General features: G+C 36.8%; 1 protein-coding gene across 1 annotated transcript in view; it reads left to right on the top strand.

Annotated features, from left to right (window-relative positions):
* BCKDHB (branched chain keto acid dehydrogenase E1 subunit beta) overlaps positions 1 to 22,749 on the top strand; it is a 120,089-nt gene that overhangs the window by 58,587 nt on the left and 38,753 nt on the right. Inside the window, exon 9 of the mRNA XM_034061240.1 lies at positions 13,398 to 13,484. Within this exon, the coding sequence (XP_033917131.1) occupies positions 13,398 to 13,484 (87 nt within the window). The remainder of the gene's footprint in view (positions 1 to 13,397; positions 13,485 to 22,749) is intronic.

The raw sequence follows: 22,749 nt of genomic DNA on the forward strand, positions 1-22,749 counted from the left end.
TTCATCTACATTTCTGCCCTTCACATTTTCCAGAATTCAGGCTTTTCTTCTGTCTGCTCTGCCTTTAAGGTCTCATATTTTTGTTACAGTTTTTATCTTCATTTACAGCTTTTAAGAAACATCAGTTTCATTTTAATCTTTCTATTTGGAAAACAGAAAGAGTGCCCAGGTGGTAAATGACAGGTTAATTGCAGTAATTTGCAGGTTATCTTGTGTCTGTCTCCTGTTCTAACTGCTGGCTTTCAATCACATCAATCAAACTTGCCATATACTTTTTTCATTACAGTTTTAACGTAATTGCACCTATGACTATTCATAAACACTATGCCCATAATTTCTGAAAGGCGAAAGGAGGGCTAATTAATCTGAGATTTAAATATTAATTTATTAGTAGAATTATAACTTCTGAGAACTACAATAAATGTTAGTTTTGAGCATGAGTATAGAAAAACTGAAGAAGCAAGATAACTTATGAAGAGTATTTTGTATGTTTAATTGGGTAATTAAAAGGGTAAGGGAATAAAAAGCCTCAGAAGAGGACTTAATGGAATGTCAACTGAATGTTGTAATGCCACACAAACTTGAAGGTGGTCTTATATGACCATGATGATTTCTTGGATGAAAAGGATCTCTTTAGTGAAAAGGATCCATTTAGTGCAGCATTGTCTTGCTGTATTTGCCAAGACTTGCTACTTTTGCTTCCATTAACAGGGAATTAAAAAGTAGTTTGGGGGGAAGGGAAGGACAAATTTGTCCATGGTGTATTATTAACTACTGGTCAGAATGGTGAAGTTTGGAAGCTGCTGCTGAAGCTCTTGGTTTCTGAAATCTTTACTATTAACTTTTATGTTTTAGGCTACGCACTCAGAAATTGTTTATATAGATGTATTTAATTGTGGTTAACTAGGCAAATATGGTTCAAAATACTGAGGAATTATGAGTCACCAGTCTAGCAGATTCATGAATATTTTGCATCAATACCGTTGCCTTTATACTTAAAAAGATCATTTAAGGAATCTGGTCGTAATTATTACAGACAACGACTGTGAGATTTAGAGGCATTTGGTCAAAAGAAGCTATTTTTCCTATTCATGTTACACATTTCAGTAGTGTTACCCAGGTTGCATGTGGTGTCCTCAGAAATAAACAGGGAGTCCTTACACCAAATTAAATATTCTCACTGTTAACAAGAGTTTCTGGTGTCAGAAAACAACAGATGTGAAAAAGTGGAGGACAAGAATGCAATAAAAATCATCATAGTTTAATGAAGTGATAAGAAGAGCCAGGTGAGTTTTCTTTTCAAATTTACTATTGACTTCTGAATCAGTTTTCTTTCCCAAACAATTGATTCCAGTGCATATGGAGCAATTTATTGTAAGGCTATTAAGGGGTCATGCTATAAAATTCCAGAAGTAATTTTTCTTTGCCTATATCTTACTGAAGTTGTTTAGTATATTCCTAAATATTTCTAGGTTAAGTAGGAGTATCTATCTGCACAAAACAAAACTTTTCTCTATTGTCTCCACATTCTCTGACCATTATTAGCAGCTAATGTTTCTTACCAATTTACTGCTTTAGAATATGTAGAACGGTGTTATGAAAGTATTACAAATGGTTTTGTAGCAGCTAACCGGGGAAAAGTTCCATCCTGATGTGGAATTCAAATTGGCAAGGTTTAACCAGCATGTTATACAACATCAGCATAATAGCATAAACTATGCAGTCCTGTCCCTTGGCACCACTGAAAGGAGCCTGTCTCTGTCTTGTTTGCACCCTTCCTTTGGGTATGTATGTACACTGGTGAGATCTCTTAATCCCAGTCACTTACAAAAGTAAGTTTACTGCATGACATTAGGAAGTTAGTTACTGGCTAATATCAGTTTAACACTTTTCTATGAAACACTATAACAAACAGTGTTGAGATGCACCCTGCTGTGTGTCATGTCTCTTTTATCTTTCCACAGTCTCAGCTATTTAAATTGAAAGTTGTTCTGGAGAGGAATCTTCTGCTACTCTGTATTTTTATGATGTCTAACACACTGATAATCTGTTCTTGGTTCTTGGCTTTTCAGGAAGCTTATAAATCTCTGTTGAACATCTCCACTATACCCTCACAATGCTGTGTAGGACATAAATGCCATAACTGTTTTATTACCTACTCTCTTCATTGCTTCTTAGGATGTTCTGCCTAGCTCTGTAGCCAACCCTTTTGGCTTTGACTGTAATGTTTTAAACTTTTCAGGCTCGTTTGTATTACTTGTGTGTTTGTTTTCATTTCTTATTATCTCTGCTCCACTATCTTCACACTACAGCATTATGCTTTCAGTGCTATGCAGGAAGAAGCCACGTTAGTATTTCAGAATTATTTTTGGCATTTATAGTGTAAAACGATACATATTGGAATAATAAAATCCTGGTGTGTTGAGGCAGTAAATTTTATGATTGAGCTAACATTTTTCTGCAAGATGTTTTATATGTGCATCCCAGCTGTGGTCAAATTAGTTCTATATGAACTCTTTCTGCCATATGTACATTCTAAACTGGGGAAAAGATCCATCCTGATGTGGGTTTCAAAGTGGTGAGGTTTAACCAGTATGTTATGCAACATTAGCATAAGAGCTGATCTAGAGTACAGCTCTGCTGTATTGAGATAGCTTGGATGCTTTTTACACCAGGTCTTCTCAGTGACAGCACTCAGACTGCTTAAAGATGCATATCTCTTGCTTCAGTGAGCACTCGGTGGCCTTTTTGTGATCAAATTTAGGAAAATTATATAAATTCATAAAATAAATAATACATTTCATAAATGATAATTCATAAAAGAATTACCAGTAAATTCTTTTATGCTGTTTTTCATTGCTAAAACTAGTGTTCTTCATCGAGACTGAAAGTTTCCCATAATTTCTGAACATATCGAGGAGAAGAAAAGGAAAAGTATGATCATACTGAGACTAACTCATGCTCATCCAGTTGATTGCCTTCTGTGATAAAAGTATCTGGATTTGTGATCGGGGGGTGAGCAATGGATAATAGGTACCTTGACTTCAGCAAAGCTTTTGATACTCTCAGAATACTCCTGTATCCAAGTTAGAATGTGCAGCTATCTGGGGAAAATCCTATTTGCATGATTGGGCTTAGAGGGTCATGGTTAATGAAGAGAGTATGGTATACTGCCTGGAGGTCAGTGACAGGCAAATGCTGCAGGAGTCTGTACTAGGACCTCTACTGTTCAAGCATCATTATCAGTCATGTGAAGAGGTGATGGAGCGCACCCTCATCAAGCTTAACAGATGAAATGAAACTCTGGGGACTGATATGCTTGAGGACGAGGCTGCTGTTTGGAGAAATGTAGACAAGCTGGAGAAATGGGTTGATGAGGAATGGGCTGACAGTGACTTTATGAAATCCAACAAGGTCAAATGTCAGGTCCTTCACCTGGGATGGAAAAGCTTGTGACAGCAGAGACTGGGAGTGCCTGGCTGGGGAGCAAGTCAGTGGGCAAAGCCCTTGGGGGCCCTGGTGGACAGTGAGCTCAGCATGAGCCTGCAGTGTCCTTGGCAGTATGAGGGCTGACAGCATCCTGGGCTGTGTTAGCAGGAGCATGGCCTGGTGTTTGAAAGCAGAAATTGTCTCCTTCTGCTCAATGCAAGTCTTAGGGACCCAATTAAAGAAAAATATTGATAAAGTGACAAGGGCCATTGGGATGGCTGGGGGCTGGAGCCATTGCCCTTAGGTAGATGGGCACAGTCTAAAGGATACAAACACTGACGTAAATAAATGGAGCAGGCAGACTGTTACACCAATGCTGTTGTTTTTATTTATAATCCTTCTTATTAACAGGAGTTGTTTGGTCAGATGTGTTGCTTGGAAAATGTGCTCCCATATAGGAGGAAATTGGGATGAAAACCTAACCTGTTGCATGGACCTCCCTTGTGATTAGAAATGGTAAAGGCTCATCTGCTTAATAAAGGACTATATTTCTTCCTGGGAACTGTTTTTATTCTGACATAAGAGGCTGTGTAGGTTTGAACAATAGCACGCTAGTAAATTGCTTAAGGGGAGGTGATAGGAGAACTGGGAATTAGTTGTTGGATGTCTATTTTTAAACAATGCACAAGCTATTTATACTGAGTCTCAGAACACTTGTGAATCATGACACCTGAGCAAAATACTTTTATTGCTTTGGCACACTGAATTTGAGCTATATTTTTTTTTCAGAGGTTTTTATTTGTTTTGTTCTTAAACTTCTGAGACATTGGTGTAATATATACATTTCAGTTGGTAACAAAAGAAATAAATATATAGATATATGCATTTGCATATGGATAATTAGGTAAAAATATTTGTCCTGGGTTCAGCAGTAACAGTCAATTTTTCTCCTTCTTAGTAGCTGGTGCAGTGCTGTGTTTTGGCTTTCAGCCTGGGAACAGAGCTGATAACACCGATGTTTACAATGACCAAGGACTTTGTGAGTCTCATAATCCACCAGGGGGTAGGGGAGGCCGGGAGGAAGCAGAGACAGGACACCTGACCCAAGCTAGCTAAAGATGTATTCCATACCACAGCACGTCATGCCTGGGGAGGTAACTGGGAGTTACCCGGAAGGGCACTCTCTTCTCGGTCGGGCTTGTTTTGGCAGGTGGTATCGTATTCCCTCCCCTTGTTATTTCTCTTATCACTATTATTATTGGTGGTAGCACCAGTGGTTTGTGTTATATCTAGGTTACCGAACTGTTCTTATCTCAACCCATGGGAGTTGGAGAAAGAACCATTCTCCTCCCCATTCCTCTGGGAATGGGGGGGTGGGGGGACAGAAGGAAAGAAAGAGGTGGGGGGAGTAGAAATTGTGTGGCTGACTGGGTTTAAACCATGACAATATTAAAGCAGAAAAAGTGCAGAGAAGTCTCTAAGTAATTTTTTTGAAAGCTTGGTTGGCACTCTAACAATTTATCAACTGAAATGCTTTTGAACTCCCTGTTCATTGTTCACTGTAAGAAAATGAAGCATAAAAAAGAAGAGCAATTCTACCTATTATGCTGATTTTCTCTCTTTCCTGCTTGGTCAGAGTTCTCAGAATATTGTCTGAAAATATTTTTTGAGATTTATTGCAAGCCTATTAACTTGCTTTCTCACTCCATCTAGTAGAAATACAAAGTTATTCTGCAGAATATGCAGGTCGATTTCTTGACCACCAGCTCAAATGTAGCTGAAAACCCTGGAAGTGATTTTTTTCACAGCCTTTCTGACAACAGAACCAAGGCTCACCAACTCCAGCAATAGGTGATGTACATGTATGGGCTTAAGAATGTTTACTGCCTTTGGGTCAGGTGAGTTATGAACATGTATGCACAATGTATACCTATCTATATATACCTAGAATTCTATCAAAGGGTAAACCTTACAAATTTATTATGAATTTCTGCCTTGTTTAACATATCAGTGTGATTTCATTTGAAATCTTAAAGTCTTAAAATTCCTTGGGACACAGAAGCATTCTTATTACGTTGCCTTTACTGTATCATCAATTTTTTTTTCTACAGAGAACATTATTTATAATATGAAATTTTTCTTGATACTTTAAGCTTATTCTTAAACATAATTTTAAAGACATGTCAAAGGTCAGAGCTGTGACAGCTGGCTATAAATGAAAGTATGCCTAATTTTTCTTTTTTTTTTCCTTCCCATCATTCTGTTAGCATCCCCTCTTGCCAGCGTCAAAAACGTGGTCCAGCTTTTCTCTATGTTCCAGATTGTTTGCTCCTTCTCCTTCCTTTGAGCTACCATTGGGATTTTCATCCATCTATATTGCACTTATGCTATAGAGTTGATAAAAGTAATAGCCAGGTGGAAATACAGCAAGACCGACCTATTAGGGAGAACAAATTTGAAGTGGCCATGTAAAATTAAGTCTTTTTTTGATCTTTACTCCTTATTAGAAATTAATATTTGAATGCACAGTAATAACTTTAAAAGAGCTCAATGGGCAGTATGACAGCTGTATCCAACATGCTACACCTTAGTACATGTTTTGATAATTATTTCATGTTTTTTTCAATTTATTGTTTGGTTTCAGGTAAGCAGCTCATTCGGCAGCAAATGCATCTCTAAGATTTAATTTTCCTATGGTTTTCTTCATTACTATGATACTTGGAGTTGTAACGCGTTATACTTTCGTATCTTTATTTTCTCTAATAGCTGGTTTTCTACTCTGATTTCAAATTAGTTGGGTTTTGTTTGTTTGATAAGCTTTGTTTTTGTTTTTAGCTTTTCTGTCAGAGATGGGTTGTGCAGCAGGATGGCCTCTCATCACCCTGATGTGCTAAGGTCATATGCTGTGTTGAGCACTAGTGGAGGGCTGGTCTCTGTTCTTTCCCTTGTCCCTGTTTCTTGTTAGTGTTGTCTCCTTCTATGAACTGCGTTTTGCTTCTCTGTTAGAAACCAGAATCAGTGCCTCTTCATTTCTGTGCTCTTTGCAGCCTGTGAGCCCTAGTGGATCTGCCTATCCTTGCTATAAAATTGGTTATCACAGATCTTTTTGCTTTGGGGAAGGTCATTCTGTGCTTCTGAAGCTGTCAGTAGGTCTAAGCTCTGTCCTGGGCCACAGCCTCCAATAGAAGCTTCAGATGTGCCATCTGCAATCAATGAATTCCAGGCTTGTAGGTCAGAAAGCACAAACCCCAGCTATATCAGCTGAACAAGCAGACAGGGGTGGATTAGAACCTCAAAAGACAAAGATTTGTGCTCTGCTAATATGGATCAGTTAAAATGATTGGCAACTTTTTAGCTATTTGTGTTAAGCTAAAAAGAAATCGGATTTCTTTTTCATTCTCTGCTGTTAATCAGCATACTCATCTACTATAGACTGCCCATGCTTTTTCATTTTATTGTTTGAAAAAATTCTGTTAAAGACTTTTCTCCAATGGACTTCCAAAGTGATGGAATAAGAATGATGTGGTTTCCTTTCCAAGTAGTTTTCTCTTTGATCTACATACATTGTTGCCAACATACTGCTAGGATTCTCTGCTACATTATTGTAGTACTGTGATATACTTACAGTAGCCTTACCAATCTTAGCAGAATGCATGTAATGTCTTATTACCAGCAGTTGTGAAATCATTCATACTTTGAGCTGTTGAGCTGTGTGTGATGAAATAATGGTTTTTCTTGTAATTTGTCTTCGCATCTTGAGTTGACTGATAAATGAGTTTCAACTTTTGGAAGTGTAGTGTAGACATCACAATGTAGTAGATTTTAAGACTAATTCTTCTTCTCTGGGAATTTAGTAGTGTTGAAAACCACGCCAAATGATGTTATTTTATTTTCTTTTAATTCAGATTAATCATTCAATATTTTTTTCTTCAATAGTAAGGGTTATTTTGTTGCTAGATTGGAGCTTTAAAGAGTGCATACTATTCCCAGCTTTTACTGCTTCTAGGAAAAGGTAGTTCATCCGGGCAACTGTGACAGTTGTAATTTGCAAACTAGATCATGATCCTTAGGAAGTTACAGGGCTTTCTCATGTTCCAGTTATTAGGACACTTCCTATTTCTCTTCTATTCCTTCTTTTGGCACCCTAGTAAAAAATATTCTTGAGAATCTATTTGGTTTTCCAGAGATCCCATAACCCCAGTAAGGATCTGGGAAGTCTGGAAACTGGGGATGCAATAACTGCATTTAAGATTGTTAGTATATCACATGCTCAAACAATTCACTGTATCTGGGATGCATCATCCTATGGACCTGTACGCACTACATAAATGTAAACCACAGTGATTCATCTGTCAGGTTATGTTATGTATTTCTCTAGGGAAATTGTTGAGTAGAAATCTGGGATCTTCTATCCCTATGCTTATGGTGTTCAGTACCAAAAATGCTGCTAGGCAATTTCATTTGTTATTGAAACTTTAAAAGGAGAGTAGCCTCCCTAAGGTTTTACAGTTTCCAAGCACAGATTCATCAAAGCTGATTTAAAAATGAAAAAGAAAGAAAAAAGAAAAAGTTTTTTGAGGCATTTGTTGAAACTTTACCAAGTTTTGGTGGGTTTTTTTAAAGCTGCCGTATTCTGATTTGTTTTCAGGAAAGGCACATATCAGTGCTCATTTTTATATAATATTATAGTTGTTTTATACATGCTTAGTGCAAAATGGATATAATACAGAGAGAATTTCAGTGGTTTGCCAGCTTTACAATTATTTTAGAAAGCAAGTTTTTCAGTTATGCAGGATACTTTTACACTCACCAAAAGATACAATGAAAAGTACACAAAAATTTAAATGTGACTGTAAGCATCAAAATATTTCCTTTTCTGTGAGAGATGGAAATCTTTTCTTTCTGAGAAGACTTTCTTCTTAAAACAGGCAATTTGCCATTTTGACACAATGATAGCCATTAATAATAAAATGCTGACTTTGATAATGTCTTTAAAGGCTGTTGCTATGTTAGTGAAGCAGCTGGTTAAGCTGGAAGTGGTGCTGTTGCTACGTGTGGAGAATAATAGTGTAAAATGCAGTTTACCGTCAAACTAATTTTGGTTTACATCTGCTTTCTTCTAAGTTAGGGCATAGTATGTTATTGGTAGTGTCAGCACCTAGATTTCAAAGTGCCTGGAAGTGCCAGACTTGTGTTGTTTTCTTCTGTCATCAGTGCCTGTAGGAGGGGAGAAAGCGGCCAACATGTGAATTGAGAGTTGAACAGAGAAATGGTTATAGAAACTCTTGGATAAAAAGTGTCACCAGGGAGGTTGAAAATAATTTGCTCAGCTGCTTCACTGCAAAAATCCTGGGCTGCAGTTCAGAAAGCCTTCAAAGTGCACTCCGAAAGCACTAGTCTGGCAAAGGCACTAGGTTTTCTTTTACATTTCATTATCGGGGTGATCATGCCACTAGCCTTTTGCTCTGACACAAAATCAGTGGTCGTCCTTGTGGATGACACTGACGTAAAACAGTCCTGACAATGAAACTGAGGTGGAATAGTGCATCCAGTATTGGTTTCTGGTTTTAGGGTTAATTTAGTAGTTGAAAGCCCTAGAGTCTTTTCTCTTAGTGACTTGATATAGCACTGTATATAGCACAGGTGACAGTAGTATACCATGACCTGTGTGTCAGCTGCCTTCTGAAGAGAGGGAGAACTGCTGAAGTTTTTGTGAGCAAATTCTGATTTGCCTTTGATCTCTTAATCTGTCTCTGGGGTAGTGTTTGCTGCTTTGTGCTAACTGTCCACTGCTGCAGGATAAATCCAATTATCTCCTTCAGCTGGCTTACTCCATGGCCCCTTTATTGCTTGAGAAGATGTCAGGGATGAGCTGGGAACAGGAGGTTCTGGGTAGGGTAGGACCTCTGTCTTATGGGAGCAGCCAAAGTTGCATTAGCTGAACTTAGCTGTGAAACTGCAGTGGCAGTGACACAAAGAGGAGCTATGCTCTCTAAATGCCTGGGTGTTACTTTTCACTTTTCTCTATGGTCTGTTATTAAAGATGGCAAAAAAGTTTCCATTTTGATTTAATTTGAAGTAGGTTATACATACAGAATGACTTAGTACCCCCAAAAATATCTCTGGACTTTAAAGATCAGCAAGCAACAACTTCTGATCGTGCATGTAAAGAAGGAACATTTTTATTGATGCCAGTCTCCTAAGCCATACCATATTTTTTTCAGATGCATTTAAAAAAGTATTCTACATGAGCTGCAGAATGTGCATACCAACATTTTAGTCTTTTATTGAGGTAAGAAGAGTGTAAAGACTGGGGTTTTAGTAGAAAGAGTGGGGATATTTGGGAAATGGAGGAGTATCAAGCACTTACAAGAAATGCAACAAGTTGTGAGGGGACAAAATATGCCATTCTTTAAAAAGCCATCCTTTTCTCTAATTAATCCAAATGGAAAAGAAACCCACTCCAACTATCCACCTTTTTAAAAGGTGATAAAATGGTAAGATTCCATGCTGGCGAATTTGTTACACTGATTTACTGTTTTCTCCAGTTTTATGCCACTGCTATTTCCCATAAACTTTGAAGGTTGAGAATACCATTACATAATGTTATTGTGCTGCATTTATTTGGACTGTAAATGCTCTTCTGAATATTGGGCTTCAGTTGGGCTGACTTTAACTGTACGGCACAGAAAGACAGTGTTGGTGAATAGAAATAGTAAAAGTCACAAGGTCCTGCAGAGTTGGACTTTTAACCTGTTTTTTAATATTTCTGTCCAAGATACAAAAACTTTTAAAACCATTACTGATAAAACCACAGAGGTAACAAACAGCTGGAGAAACAGATAAAATAGACAGTTACTGATACACAGGAGATACACTCTTTAACTGAGCTGTGTTCTGGCACACAATGTATTTTTCAACATATCCAAATATAATTTTGTATCTTGAAATAATAAATGCACACTGTATTTCCATCTTTATTCCAGGAAGTAATTATCCTTCAATGTCAAACCCCTCTGTCCCAGGAACAGGGGATTGCAGTCATCAGTTGAAGCTGGACCCAGTGTTGTTCTGCTTTGGCCAAAAGGCTTCATGCATTCAAGAGCTCCAATACTGAGATTATATTGTCTCTGTATTTGGTGGTGGTGTGAAAAAGTCTGGAATGCTGTTTCCAGATGGGTGTACAAGAATGACATTGAAAACTGGAGGTGATTCAGGATATGGTCATAAGAGTGATGAAGGAATTGGAAGTGTGCTGTTTGGTGAAAGATTTAGAGCTCAGTCTGCTTTGTTTAGCAAAAGCGTGGTCGAGAGACCGTTTGATCACAATCTTAATGTATTCATGTAGGAAGCAGATATGTGCTCATAGATAGTTTCTCCATCTAGCAAACAGAAGAAAAAGAACCAACAGCTTGAAATTGAAGTCAGCCAAATTAGTTTGGAAATAAGGTGCATAATTTTAACAGCAAAGGCAGTTAAACACTGAAACAATTTACCAATAGCTGTGATGCATTTGCAAATGTTGGAAATACCATAGCTAAGATTGCATGTGTTTCTGGGAGACTGACTGTCTTTTAGGAACAAGTGTTAATATGAAGCAGAAATTGATGCAGGGGAGCCTGTAATACTCAGGAATTGCAATACTTGTGTCCTTCCTTAAAAGTTCAGGACTGCATTTGCAGTGCAGTGTAGTGGTTAGTTTTTGCTTCTTTTGATTCTGGTTTAACCAGTAGGAGAATTTTTATGGTATTTCTAACTGGCATGATGTGATGCAGGTATCCACGCTGACCCTAAACAAGCTAGGATAGGTACTAAAAACACCAACACTATGCTAGTTTTCCAACAGGAGTGACAAATAGTGCTTTTTAACAGGGCTGAGATGCTTGTATACAATGCTTGATCACAGCTGCTTGCTCATTCTTAACAGATTCCTACAGGTAAGGAATCCTTGAAGCCTTGGGAAGTTATATGTAAAACTAAGGATTTCTCATATAGGAGAAGCAGGTTTCCAAACTGAGATTTTTCTTCTTTTTATTTTTTCCTTTATTGTTTACTTGTGTTCAATTTGAGAACAGGTAAATTAATACAAGAAAAGTTACCAGCTACTTAGAGCAGGAAGCTGTATTGGACTCAGGAAACCTGCGATGTGAAAATAGTTGGAGGCTGAGAAATTGTGAAGGAGCACATTAAAGGCCCTATTTTTACTCTTTCCTAAACATCAGATTATCTCCATTGTGTAGACAGGATACTGGACCACTAGATTACTGGTCTGATCCCGTGTGGGTTTTCTTATATGAGTCCTAACAAAGTGTGTTTCATACTACTAGATTCTGAGAAACTGAATCTGTAACTTTGATGATAGCTTGTAACATTTCAAAGTGTGAACCTCTCACAATAAATACATGCAAAATAATATTTGTTTAAACTAAGAGGATTAAAAAAAATCTTTGAAATTGATTAATTGTATTGTTTTCCCATGGCAACTTAAAACTGATTGTATCAGTTTTATCATATCAAATTAAAACTGGAGTGTACATTTTGTTCGTTTAACTGTCATTTTGACTTATTGGACAGACGTATAGTGCAGTTAATGTCTCTGCTCTTTAGATAGGAGTTTCCAGTGCTGGCAAATGAAATTGAAGAAATGGGCCTACATAACTGTGGGTTACTTTCCAACTGTTGAAATGCCTTTTCCTGTCTTGTTTAGCTCTGAATGTTGTCAAACCACTTCATAGTACAGTATATGGATCATCTTGTTTATAGGCCTGTGACTTGCCAATACATCTGTGGATGAGCTATGTAGAGCCATTGGTTGAGTCATAGCTAGAAAAGCAAAAGAAAAGTACTTGAATCAGAAGGAAAACTGTACAATTAAGGCATTAGCTCTATGAATTCTATTATGGATGCAGCTGCCTGACTGGAAATGTGCTGCTGTAGACATTAAATTGAAGATTGCAGCATTAAAAATGTGTGACCTGATAGCCTAGCACTGTTGTGGGCTTTTGCACTTGATGACTAACCGTGCACCAGCAGTACACTGTGTACTTATCTTAAAAATCAGAGTGTAACTGTTCTTGAAAGATGAACATACACATTATTCTGATTTTTTTTTCTGATAATGTGTCTCTAGAAGTTCATGAAACTTTTCGATGCACCTTCTGCCTATATGTGTATTATGAAATGTGAGATGTTGCTACCATATTTCTGACAATTCTAGGCAATTTAGCATGTAGTTGCAGTAAACTGTAAGATACTAGGTTGTGGTGAAGCTTTATACTCGCATCAGATTAAAAATATTTTTCTTCCATTGTTATGTTTCATAATGAATACTTTTTTAAATTAAAGATACTTAAATCACCTTCTATGTATATTGTGCAATGTGATTATTTATAAAGTAGATCACACGTGAAAACCACACAAATTTTGAGATCTAAAACTAGAAAATGTTGCTTCTAACTGCCATGTAAAACTTAAACAAGTATCATGAATCTATATAATTGTTTTCTTCCTGATTTTTTTATGTAATAATTTTACTTTCTGAATAGTTATGATTCATGACTTTACCTGGGATCTGATTGTGCAGAGATATGTGTCAATAAAGGATTTCTTTACATGTGTTTCAGGATCCAAGTTTTTATCAGTGACTTGTTAAAATCCTTGTTCTCCTTCAGAAATGTTACAGTTTGCATTGATAGGGTGAATTCATAGACAATGGAATAAATTTTTATTCTTGATATTTGCTTAAAATGGAAGATGGAAGCACTGTTATAGGAAATATAAAACCATCCCACTAATTACTCAATCTAGACTTTTGATTTATCTTTCAGTGAAAAATGCAAGAGGGGAAATAGCTGCATTCTAACAGTGTTAATAATGTCATACTTTTCATATATTCCATGCGCAGTACAAGTAATAAATCACAAGAGCTATAATTTGATTACATTTTTGGGATTTGTTTTTCCTTTCAGTCAGTGGTGAAGACTGGGCGGTTGCTGATAAGCCACGAGGCTCCCTTGACAGGAGGATTTGCTTCTGAAATCAGTTCCACAGTTCAGGTACACAGATTATTTGTATGAAAGTGTTCTGAGTGGCTGAATATATTTACTTATAAAAGGAATATTTATTACTACATTAAAAATTGAGGGTTTATTTTTAAGTTATTCTTTTACATTTTTATTAAATTTCAGTTTTGGGGATGTTTGCAATACTTTATCTCAACATCTGAGAAACCATGTACCTACCAGGCACTGTGCATAGCTTCTGCTACAGTAGAAATTTTAACTTTTAGTGAAAAGCAGGGAGGAGGCGCTGTCAGATGCAAAGGGAAAATCTTTATGTATGGTCTGATTTTAACGTACCCTTTTTTACTTTTCTTATATTTTTATCTCTAAAGCTTCTTTAAAATACATTCTAGGAGAATTGAAATCTGACACAGTAAAAGCACCCAAACCCAGTGCAGTGTAATGTGATGTTATGCTTAGTGTTCAAAGATTTAGGAAAGCACTCTGTGGGAGTGGTTCATGCATAGTTATGTAGATGCTCACAGTTGTGGAGAGCTCGTATGCATAGGATGGCTCTGAAAGGCTGAGGCGCAGAACACTAGCAGTTGTTTAGAGCATTAGGCTTTAACTTTTCTGGAAGTCCTTTTGAGCTTTCTGACGTGTTTTATACCTGTACTTGCATACAGATTTTCACCCTAACTCGATTTATTTCCTATGCACATCAGTGATACTGGTCTATAGAAACATCTAAACTAATTGTGTTCATCACCATCTGATTGCCATTTTCTGATTATTCTGTTCTTAGAGTAATTAAATTATAGGTCTAGAGAGAAATGGGATTCTAAATTTCACAAAATATAAACTGTAGTTTATATTTTGTGAAAGTAGTAGTAGTAAAAGTCTGGGAATTAGCCTTTTTGTAGGAAGGAATAGACTTAATTGTTCTGGGAATGTAATTTTGAATTGCACGTGCATAAGGAGTCAGAAATTTATTTCTTGATCTGTAGTACAATTTCTTTTAAAGAGTAATTGTATTAATTTTAGTATAATAAAATGAAGGTCATTATTTGTTTTTTTCTACCAAAATTTTGTCTCTGCTAAGAACCAAATATTTATCATCCTGTTAAGTAATTAGTATTTGACCTCCCTTCTCTTATAGGTAGCCTCTTTGATTAAAAAAGATCTAGGAAAGTCATAAGGTACTGCCAAACGTGTGTTAAAAGTAATGATTTTGCTGAAATTCTTACAAAAATGTGAAATAAACTCAACCAGAAGAACCTGACTTTCAGTGGTCTTGCATTATTAATAACACTGGAGGAGAAAACTATTTTAAGCTATGCAGTAGTCTCATAATTTACTGACATAGCAAAGAAAAGCATATGTGTTGGAGAAAAAAAGTGAGTTGAAAATTGAAAAAGCTCATCAGTAAATATTACTGGAAGAGCGTGAGATGCAAAATGTGTTGCTGAAAATAAAAATGAAGGTTTAATCTTTTCAGACCTCCATTAAGAAGGTTAATTATTTGATCGATCCATCTTGGGGATGTTTCATATCAGAGGTATATCTTGGTAAATCACTCAGAAAACAGCAAAGCTTAAAATGCTTTAGTAAAGAGCCATTTATTTTTGTCTATTGAAAGCAAATATTTGTTTCATGATAGCTCATAATTTTATATTGGTATTTTTTAGGAAATAGGATTTGTATTTTGAGAAATATGAATTAATTTATCACGCATACTACCTCAGAATACATTGGAATAAATTATGGCATTGAATGTATCCATGGGGAGATTCTTTCATATAAATTGCTTGACTTGAATCTGTTATAACCATATTGTCATTACTCTTTATACCCATTCTTGAAGATTTTATCATCTGTACTAAAATTTTGATACCAGTTATTTTTAAGAGTATTCATACTGCAAAAGAGATTAGAATAATATTTGTAAAGCATTACAACATTTAAAGAAGAGTATTGTTTTAGGCATAATAAAGACCTTGCTTTTCTTGTTCAGTTATAACTCTTGATCTCTAAATGATCGAGATAAGTCCATATGTCTAATATTATGGGGCTGTAAAAATGAAAACAAGAACTGAAATTCTTCTGCTGGATACAGTGTGTACTGAGGATGCCAAATATTGGGGATTGCAGTTGGCTTTAGTTTTCTCTTACACATGGAAGTAATAAGACTTCAATAAAGTGTGTCCAGTTGGATTAGATGGTTAGTTTCCATATTGTTATTCATCCTTGCTGTGGGGTCTCTTATCATAGAAATAAGGTGAATAAAATTACATAGGTTATTTTGAAAATTAACTGTCCCAAACACCTCATGGTGGTGTACACTTCAAGGAAAAGAGTACAAATGGAAATAATGGCTTTCAACCATGGACTGGAAGAGAAAACTATATTGAACAGTTTTCTTTTTGCCTATGAGAGATTAAAAGCATTGTTTGGAGTGCATATGAAGTAAGATTTGTTCTGTGTCAAATAAGGAACATTTGAAAGGGGCACATTATTACATTAAGTAGTTATTTACTCTGATTTCTCAAGTACATAAACCAGAACAGGATGAAGTGGTGTAGTTAAAATGCTGTGATATGTAATCTCTATGGGTATTCTGAATTGAGCAACAGATGATTGGATTCAGCACAGGTGAAGTTAATCCTTCGCATTGATTATATTCTGTATAAAAGCTTGCAAACCTGTCAAGCTCAGCAGTGAGGGCATTAAACTTCTGCTTAACGCATATGGTTGGAGCACAGTCTGAGAAGCCTTGGAGAAGGGCCCACTGAGATGTCACTTCCAAAATAATGAGGCATTGGGTGTGGAAATCATCAGTACATTAATCAATATAAAAGAACATAAATCCAGTATTTGTATCCCTGTTTTTTAAAAAAAAAAAGAAAAAAAAGAGAAATATGATGTTTTCAAGGAGAGATGAGAGGGAGGAAAAAGGGAAACAGGAGTAGATTGTTTTGTGTGATAAAAGGCTCTTTTATACACACGTGTGCACGCAAAGGAGCCCAGAGGCATTGCAGCTAGCAGGGGAACCCCAACAACAAACTCCAGGAAATGGAGCCCCTGTTTCAGCTCCTGCCAGGGCTGTCGCACAGCCAGGGCAGGGACACTCTGGTCCCCTCTGCAGACTGAGGGGGATTGCTGCCTGCCAGCATTTGGTACTTAGTATGTGAGTGTTGTAGTTTAAGCTCAGCTGTAAATCATGTAGTCTCTCTCACTCCCCCCATTTCCTTCCCCCAATCCTGGAGGGATGGGGAGGAGAATCGAAAGCATGTAACTCCCACGCGTTGAGATAAGAACAGCCGAGTAACTAAAGTATAACAGAAACCCCTACTGCTACCACCAATAATAGTAATGATAAGGTAAATAACAAGGGAAGAGAATACAACCGCTTACTACCCACTGATACCCAGACCAACCGAGCAGTGAATTAGCCCTTCCGGGTAACTCTCAATTTACATCCTGGGTATGACGTGCTGTGGCATGGAATACCTCTTTAGTTAGTTTGGGTCAGGTGTCCTGTCTCTGCTTCCTCCCGACTTCCCCTCCTCCATGGCAGAGCATGAGGGTCAGAAAGTCCTTGGTCAGACTAAACGTTACTGAGCTACAACTAACAACATCAGTGTTATCAGTGCTTTTCCCAGGCTGAAAGTCAAAAACACAGCACTGCACCAGCTACTAAGAAGGAGAAATATTGACTGCTACTGCTGAACACAGGACAGTGAGGCAGGGAGGAACATGGGTATGGCTGAAAGTTTTATGGCGACCTCAAGGATGCTGTCTATTTCATTAAAAACATTTTGAACTGCACAATTCTGAGAGAAATTTCATGTAAGACTGCAACAAATAGCTTTTGTTTTTAAAACTGAATTTTTAATAGTCACTAGTGTAAAATGCATTTCTTGCCATTTGCTGATTTTATGTAGCTTCTGCGTATTATAGAATGTGTGCAGTGTTTTGGGCATTAGAGGCCTGATTGCATGGCATTGATCTTGCAAATACAGAAAATGTATGTTACAGGAAGGTCTTGCTGGTTTCTGTCAATCCTCTACAAATAATGGCTAAAATATTGAAAAAATAGAAAATGCTTTACTAATTTTGAATGTTTTTATTTAAGGAATTTGACATTCAGTTAAGGAATTTTGATTTTTGTGTACATCAATGACATTGTAGCAGAATACACCATGAAGATGTATGCTGCTATTAAAACACAAGAAATGCAGGTGGTGAAAGGAAGTTGTTAGCTGGCCTGATAAAGACAATTTCTGCCTACAAATTAACAAGCCAGCACAGTGTTATTTTGTAGAGGGTTGCACACATGTAAAAAGGAACATATTTTCTTCATTCTTGCAAGAATGTTTTAAATGTGTTTTTCTGTCTTAGTAGCACAGTTTCTTATTGCCCTGTAACTACTTTGTCCCTGGGCATCTTGTGAGGATCTGGGGAACAGGGGATGTTGGTTCCACTACCAAAGAAATGTACAGTTGAACAGAGCTCAGTCCTCAGGAGTCCTTCCAGAGAGTTCAGTGTGTTTCCTAGAATTATGTACTGGCTTCAGTCTTCCAAAACCTTGATATTAGTCAGAAGATAGATCCCAGCAAATTCAATGGAATAACCTGTTTCTGAGGATTGAGTTACGTGATGTTATTTCCAATTCTTCAGTTCTGTATCTAAAAATTGGATATAATAATATTTGTCTATTTGGATTGGTGGTGCTTTAGGTTTCCTCCTGATGCTGCTAAATAGGGCCTAATCTCCAGTAAGTATTGTAATTTCCTGCTAGTGGCTGACATTAGGAGAAACTATTAGATAAGCTATTTTTGTCAGAAGCATGTCAGGAAAAGGAGGAGAGGATATGTCTAGGAATAAAACGTTCAAAAACGTAAGAGTTTCACAGCAATTTAGTTCTAAAGCAAGTTACCATAGACAGAATGTGCCAAAACAAAAAAAAAAAACCTGAAGAACAGCAGTAACAAAATAATTCAGTGATTTCTGCAGTATGAACATTTAGAGTAAAATGGCCCGAAGGCTGACATTGGACAGGGACTGTCAAACTGTTATTTTACAGAGTCCTAACAACAACAACAACAGAAATAATCCTTCTAACAAAAAGCTTTCACAATGCTTGAACTGAATATTTTTTCACATTATTATGTGTCCTTAGAATCTGAGATGCTGAGATATTCCAAACAGTCCCATTATTTTTGTTCTCTCATGAGCAGAAGTTAAGGTGGAATTTCCCAATGAGCTATGACAGTCCATGGCTTTTTGTGATACTTTGTGGAAACAGTCACAACACAGTACCCCCAAATATTTTTGAGACCAGGTCTGAGATTCAGTTTATGCATCTCTGTCTGTACTTAGTGCAAAAGGGGGCAACCAATAACATGGTCTGTGGGATTTGTATTGAATTTATGGGGAATTATTAAACTATTTAACTTCACCACTTTCACTCTTTTAGCCCATCTAAGCAGGAATTACAAGGTATAAAATCCTGGCTTTATATATCACATCAGTTTCTGTCACTAGGAGTATGAAATAGGAAATGCAGGTAGAGAATATAGAGGAAAGCTGGAATAAATACATGGAAGTAAATTCCAGTTTGGCATAAAGTGGATAGTAATTCCATAAAAAAAGAGCAGTGAACTGAAGGAAAAGAAAATCTAAACATATAGAATAATGAAAAAGAACAATGTTATTTCAGAAGTAAGGAGTTTGGAGTAGTAAGGGAAGTATCATCAACATAAAGTTGCCAGCCAGTAACTTGAGTCAAAGGTGTATGTGAAAGGTGCATGAAGATGTTCCTCATGTTTATAAAATAGGAATATAGGCAGTTCAGGAACCTCCAGTTTATGGTGCAGCATGTAGTAGAAGCAAATTTGCTATGCAAGTCTGAAGTTTTACGTTGTATTGAATGTCACTGGCATATTTTGATAAGCAGTGTAGAAAATAAAAGTAAATAGACAAAATGTTACAAAACCAAGATTTCTCAAAGGAAATAAAATAATATTGATAAAAAAAAGGAATTTTGTATACTATAAAAAATGTTAGAAAAGATTTCCCTGCCCATGGCAGGGGGGTTGGAACTAGATGATCTTAAGGTCCTTTCCAACCCTAACTATTCTATGATTTTATTTACCAATGATGCTGAAAAGTTCAGTAAAATCAGTATAAAAAAGGATCTTTTCGTATTACAAATTTAACTTACTAATTATCAAACTAGCAGTTATACTGTGTCGTAAAGAGCTTGGACACAGCAATAAACACTTGAACTTTTCTGTTTTCTTTTGTAAATAGAAGAACCAGTTTTGTGCCTGTACTTCCCTCTGTGTCCCCGTATAGACCTTTGCCCCTTCTTGCAATAGTGCTTGCACAGTACCTGGGGCTTGGGAGCCTGGCTGTAGGGTGGCTGTGTTTGTCTGGCGAAGGTGGTACCTTTCTGAACCTTTATACTTCTAAAGACAAAACAAATTTGAACAAGGAATACTGGTTCATAGGGTGGTGCCTCTAATTTCTCCACAGTAAATTTCTGAGGCAAAAATTGTTCTTGGTGTTACACCAAAGTCTCATATTATGGTTTGACTCAGTAGGTGGAAGTATCTTTATTTTTACTTCGTTTCATGTTCTGATGCCTATGACCCATATGGAAGTCTTGTTTTATAACTACAAAAAATACAGCACAAGATGGATAGAATTTTAAGAAGTTTTGTGTGATGTTATCATGTCATAAACTCCATTTTACTCATGAGACTTTATTCATGCTTATTTTAGTTTTGGTGGGCATAGGAGAAACAAATTAAAATGCAAATTGGAAAATCATTTTAATAGAGGTATGTGTTATCAGTTCAGGATACAAGCGGGTATTGTATTTCTCTAGGTTGGAATAAATTCAGTCCTGCGAGGAGAAAAATGATTTAATGAATTGCATATAGCTAAATATTAAGCAGGATACACAGTAACCTGTCTGTACTGTGTAAAACTCCCAAATGCATTTCTTAAAACAAGCAAACAATGTGAAATCCTAAAACAACATTCATGTTGGAAAATTAAGTGCTCAAAGATCATGGTGAATTCTTATAAAATCTTCCCCAAAATACGTACTCTAAAGTTGTAAACACAGAGTGTTTACATCCCCAATTAGTCCAGTTCTAGACACAACAAAAATCAAAATGTCTTATTCATCTGCAGCTCAGCTTTGACGTTTCTTCAGCTTCTGTGAAACTCTTCATGGTAAGTTCTATGCAGGAGTGGACACAGGTACTAAGAGATGTCCCAGCCATGGGGTTGCTCATGCACACTCACTCTTGTTTTTGGGGACAGTCTGATGCCCTGCAGGAGGGGGAGCACAGACCCATGTCATGTCTGCTCTGCCTGCAGGCTGTGTTTCAGCCAGCTGCTCGTGGTACATCCATCTGATGGCAAATGATTAGCCCAGTCCTGAATCCCACTGGTGCTGATTTGGATGTGGGTTTCTACACAGTAAGTGTGTGCCCTGCCTATTTAGTTTTGGGTCTGTCCTGTCTGAAAATTATGGGTTAGAGTAAGCTTTTCCCCTGCACAATGAGAGTATCCTTGATGCTGGCAGGAGTGAAAGCTGTTTCTTTTTTTTCATCTAGAAATATAGAGGCAAGAATGAGACAGGAGCTTGGCAGTTCCTATAGGCACTGAAAGGAGAGGGACAGTAAGTGGCGCCTCATTAGGAGTCTTTTATAAGTGTGAGAACAAAGCCACCAGTAAGGTTTTGAAGGGCCATTCCCACTGTATGAGAATGAATGCCTGTTCTTTCGGAGTATATGATACACACCAGCTTTGCTGCTACGGGATCAGAGTTCAGATATAGAAAGGATGGGTAGGATGGCAGGCATGTGCCAGTAAACAGCTGGCAATACATGGAGCAGAGAAAGCTCAAGACAGCAATCAACTTGAACCTGCCTGCTTCTCTAGACAGGCATTTGGGTAGGCATTACCCAACAAGATCAGGCACTTTTTACAAAAGCATTCATAGAGAAACAATATTTTAAAAGCTTGTCATTGACTTGTGTGCTTTCTATAGATTTATTATTTTCAACTAACATATTGAATAAATGCTTTTGGCACAGCGGCAGAATAACTTTCTCCTGTCCCATTTTCAGCTGTGCTGACAGGCAGGGGCAGCATTTCTGCCAGATGCATCAAACCCTATTTGTCTTCTCCTGTTTGAACTGGTTTTCCTGCATTGGTGGGGTATGCAAGTGTGGAGCCAAGTACTCTTTCATTCTTTATGCAAATTCATGAAGAGGCACAAGGAGTTTATCTTAGGACAATACAAAGTGATAAAGTGGCAGAATACACTGAGAGTCACTGTGTTTCAGTGAAATCAAAAGTTCTGGCTACTGAGCAAGTTCAGTGTTGGTTTCAACTTAATCAGTCAAGTGTATAGTGTTACGTATGCTCTTACTGAATTTACTGAGAATGCTTTTTCCGTGTTCTGATATTTAATTTGGCATGCAAATGTTCATATGCCTGGGGCTGAGCTCCAGCATCATTGTCCTGCTGCTGTATCCGTGTTTATTCATATTCATTGTGATTTATAACTTTGAACAATGTGTTTGGCCTTCCATACACTAATACTGAAAAAGACCAAAACCATGAGCACTGAGGCAGAATTAAAATTTTCTTTATTGTGCACCCTTTTCCCACTATGTGCATGTTCATCTTTCTAGCTACTAGAAATTGTCCTTCTAAGAGAAAGAGATGTTTTTTATACTTTATATATATATACTAACTTTTATATTTATATTAAAATATATATAAATAAATAAAACATAATACATAGAATATATATTATATAATAAATAAATAAATAGACTATATATTTACTAACTTTTTATACTTACTCTAAGATGCATTTTACAGTTTAAATTCAAACTGCTTTAATTAAAACCATGTTCTGATTCTAACATTGCATTTCTAATAGCCCATGGAGATGATAGGAATGAGAAGATTTTACTCCAAAGAGTGAGGAAGGCAAAAAACTTTGTGGAGTGCATATCCAATGTTTTCTGGTCTGTGGTATGGTAATATTTTTCCATTTTAATCTCCAATTCCATGTTAGAGTTCAGTAGCATCAGCATTTTAAACTGGTATTTAAATATAACTAATGTTGATTTAGGAGAACATCAAAGCCATGAACTTTCCTACAGCAATTTTGTGTGTTAACGCTGTTACTGAGCAGGCCTTTATATTCTAACACGTCAAATTACCAACTCCTTGCTTGATTCAAATTAATATGAAAAAATCCCTTCCATCTTTAGTAGCTTTT

The sequence above is a fragment of the Melopsittacus undulatus genome, chromosome 3, assembly GCF_012275295.1.
Source record: "Melopsittacus undulatus isolate bMelUnd1 chromosome 3, bMelUnd1.mat.Z, whole genome shotgun sequence".
Taxonomy (NCBI): Eukaryota; Metazoa; Chordata; class Aves; order Psittaciformes; family Psittaculidae; genus Melopsittacus; species Melopsittacus undulatus.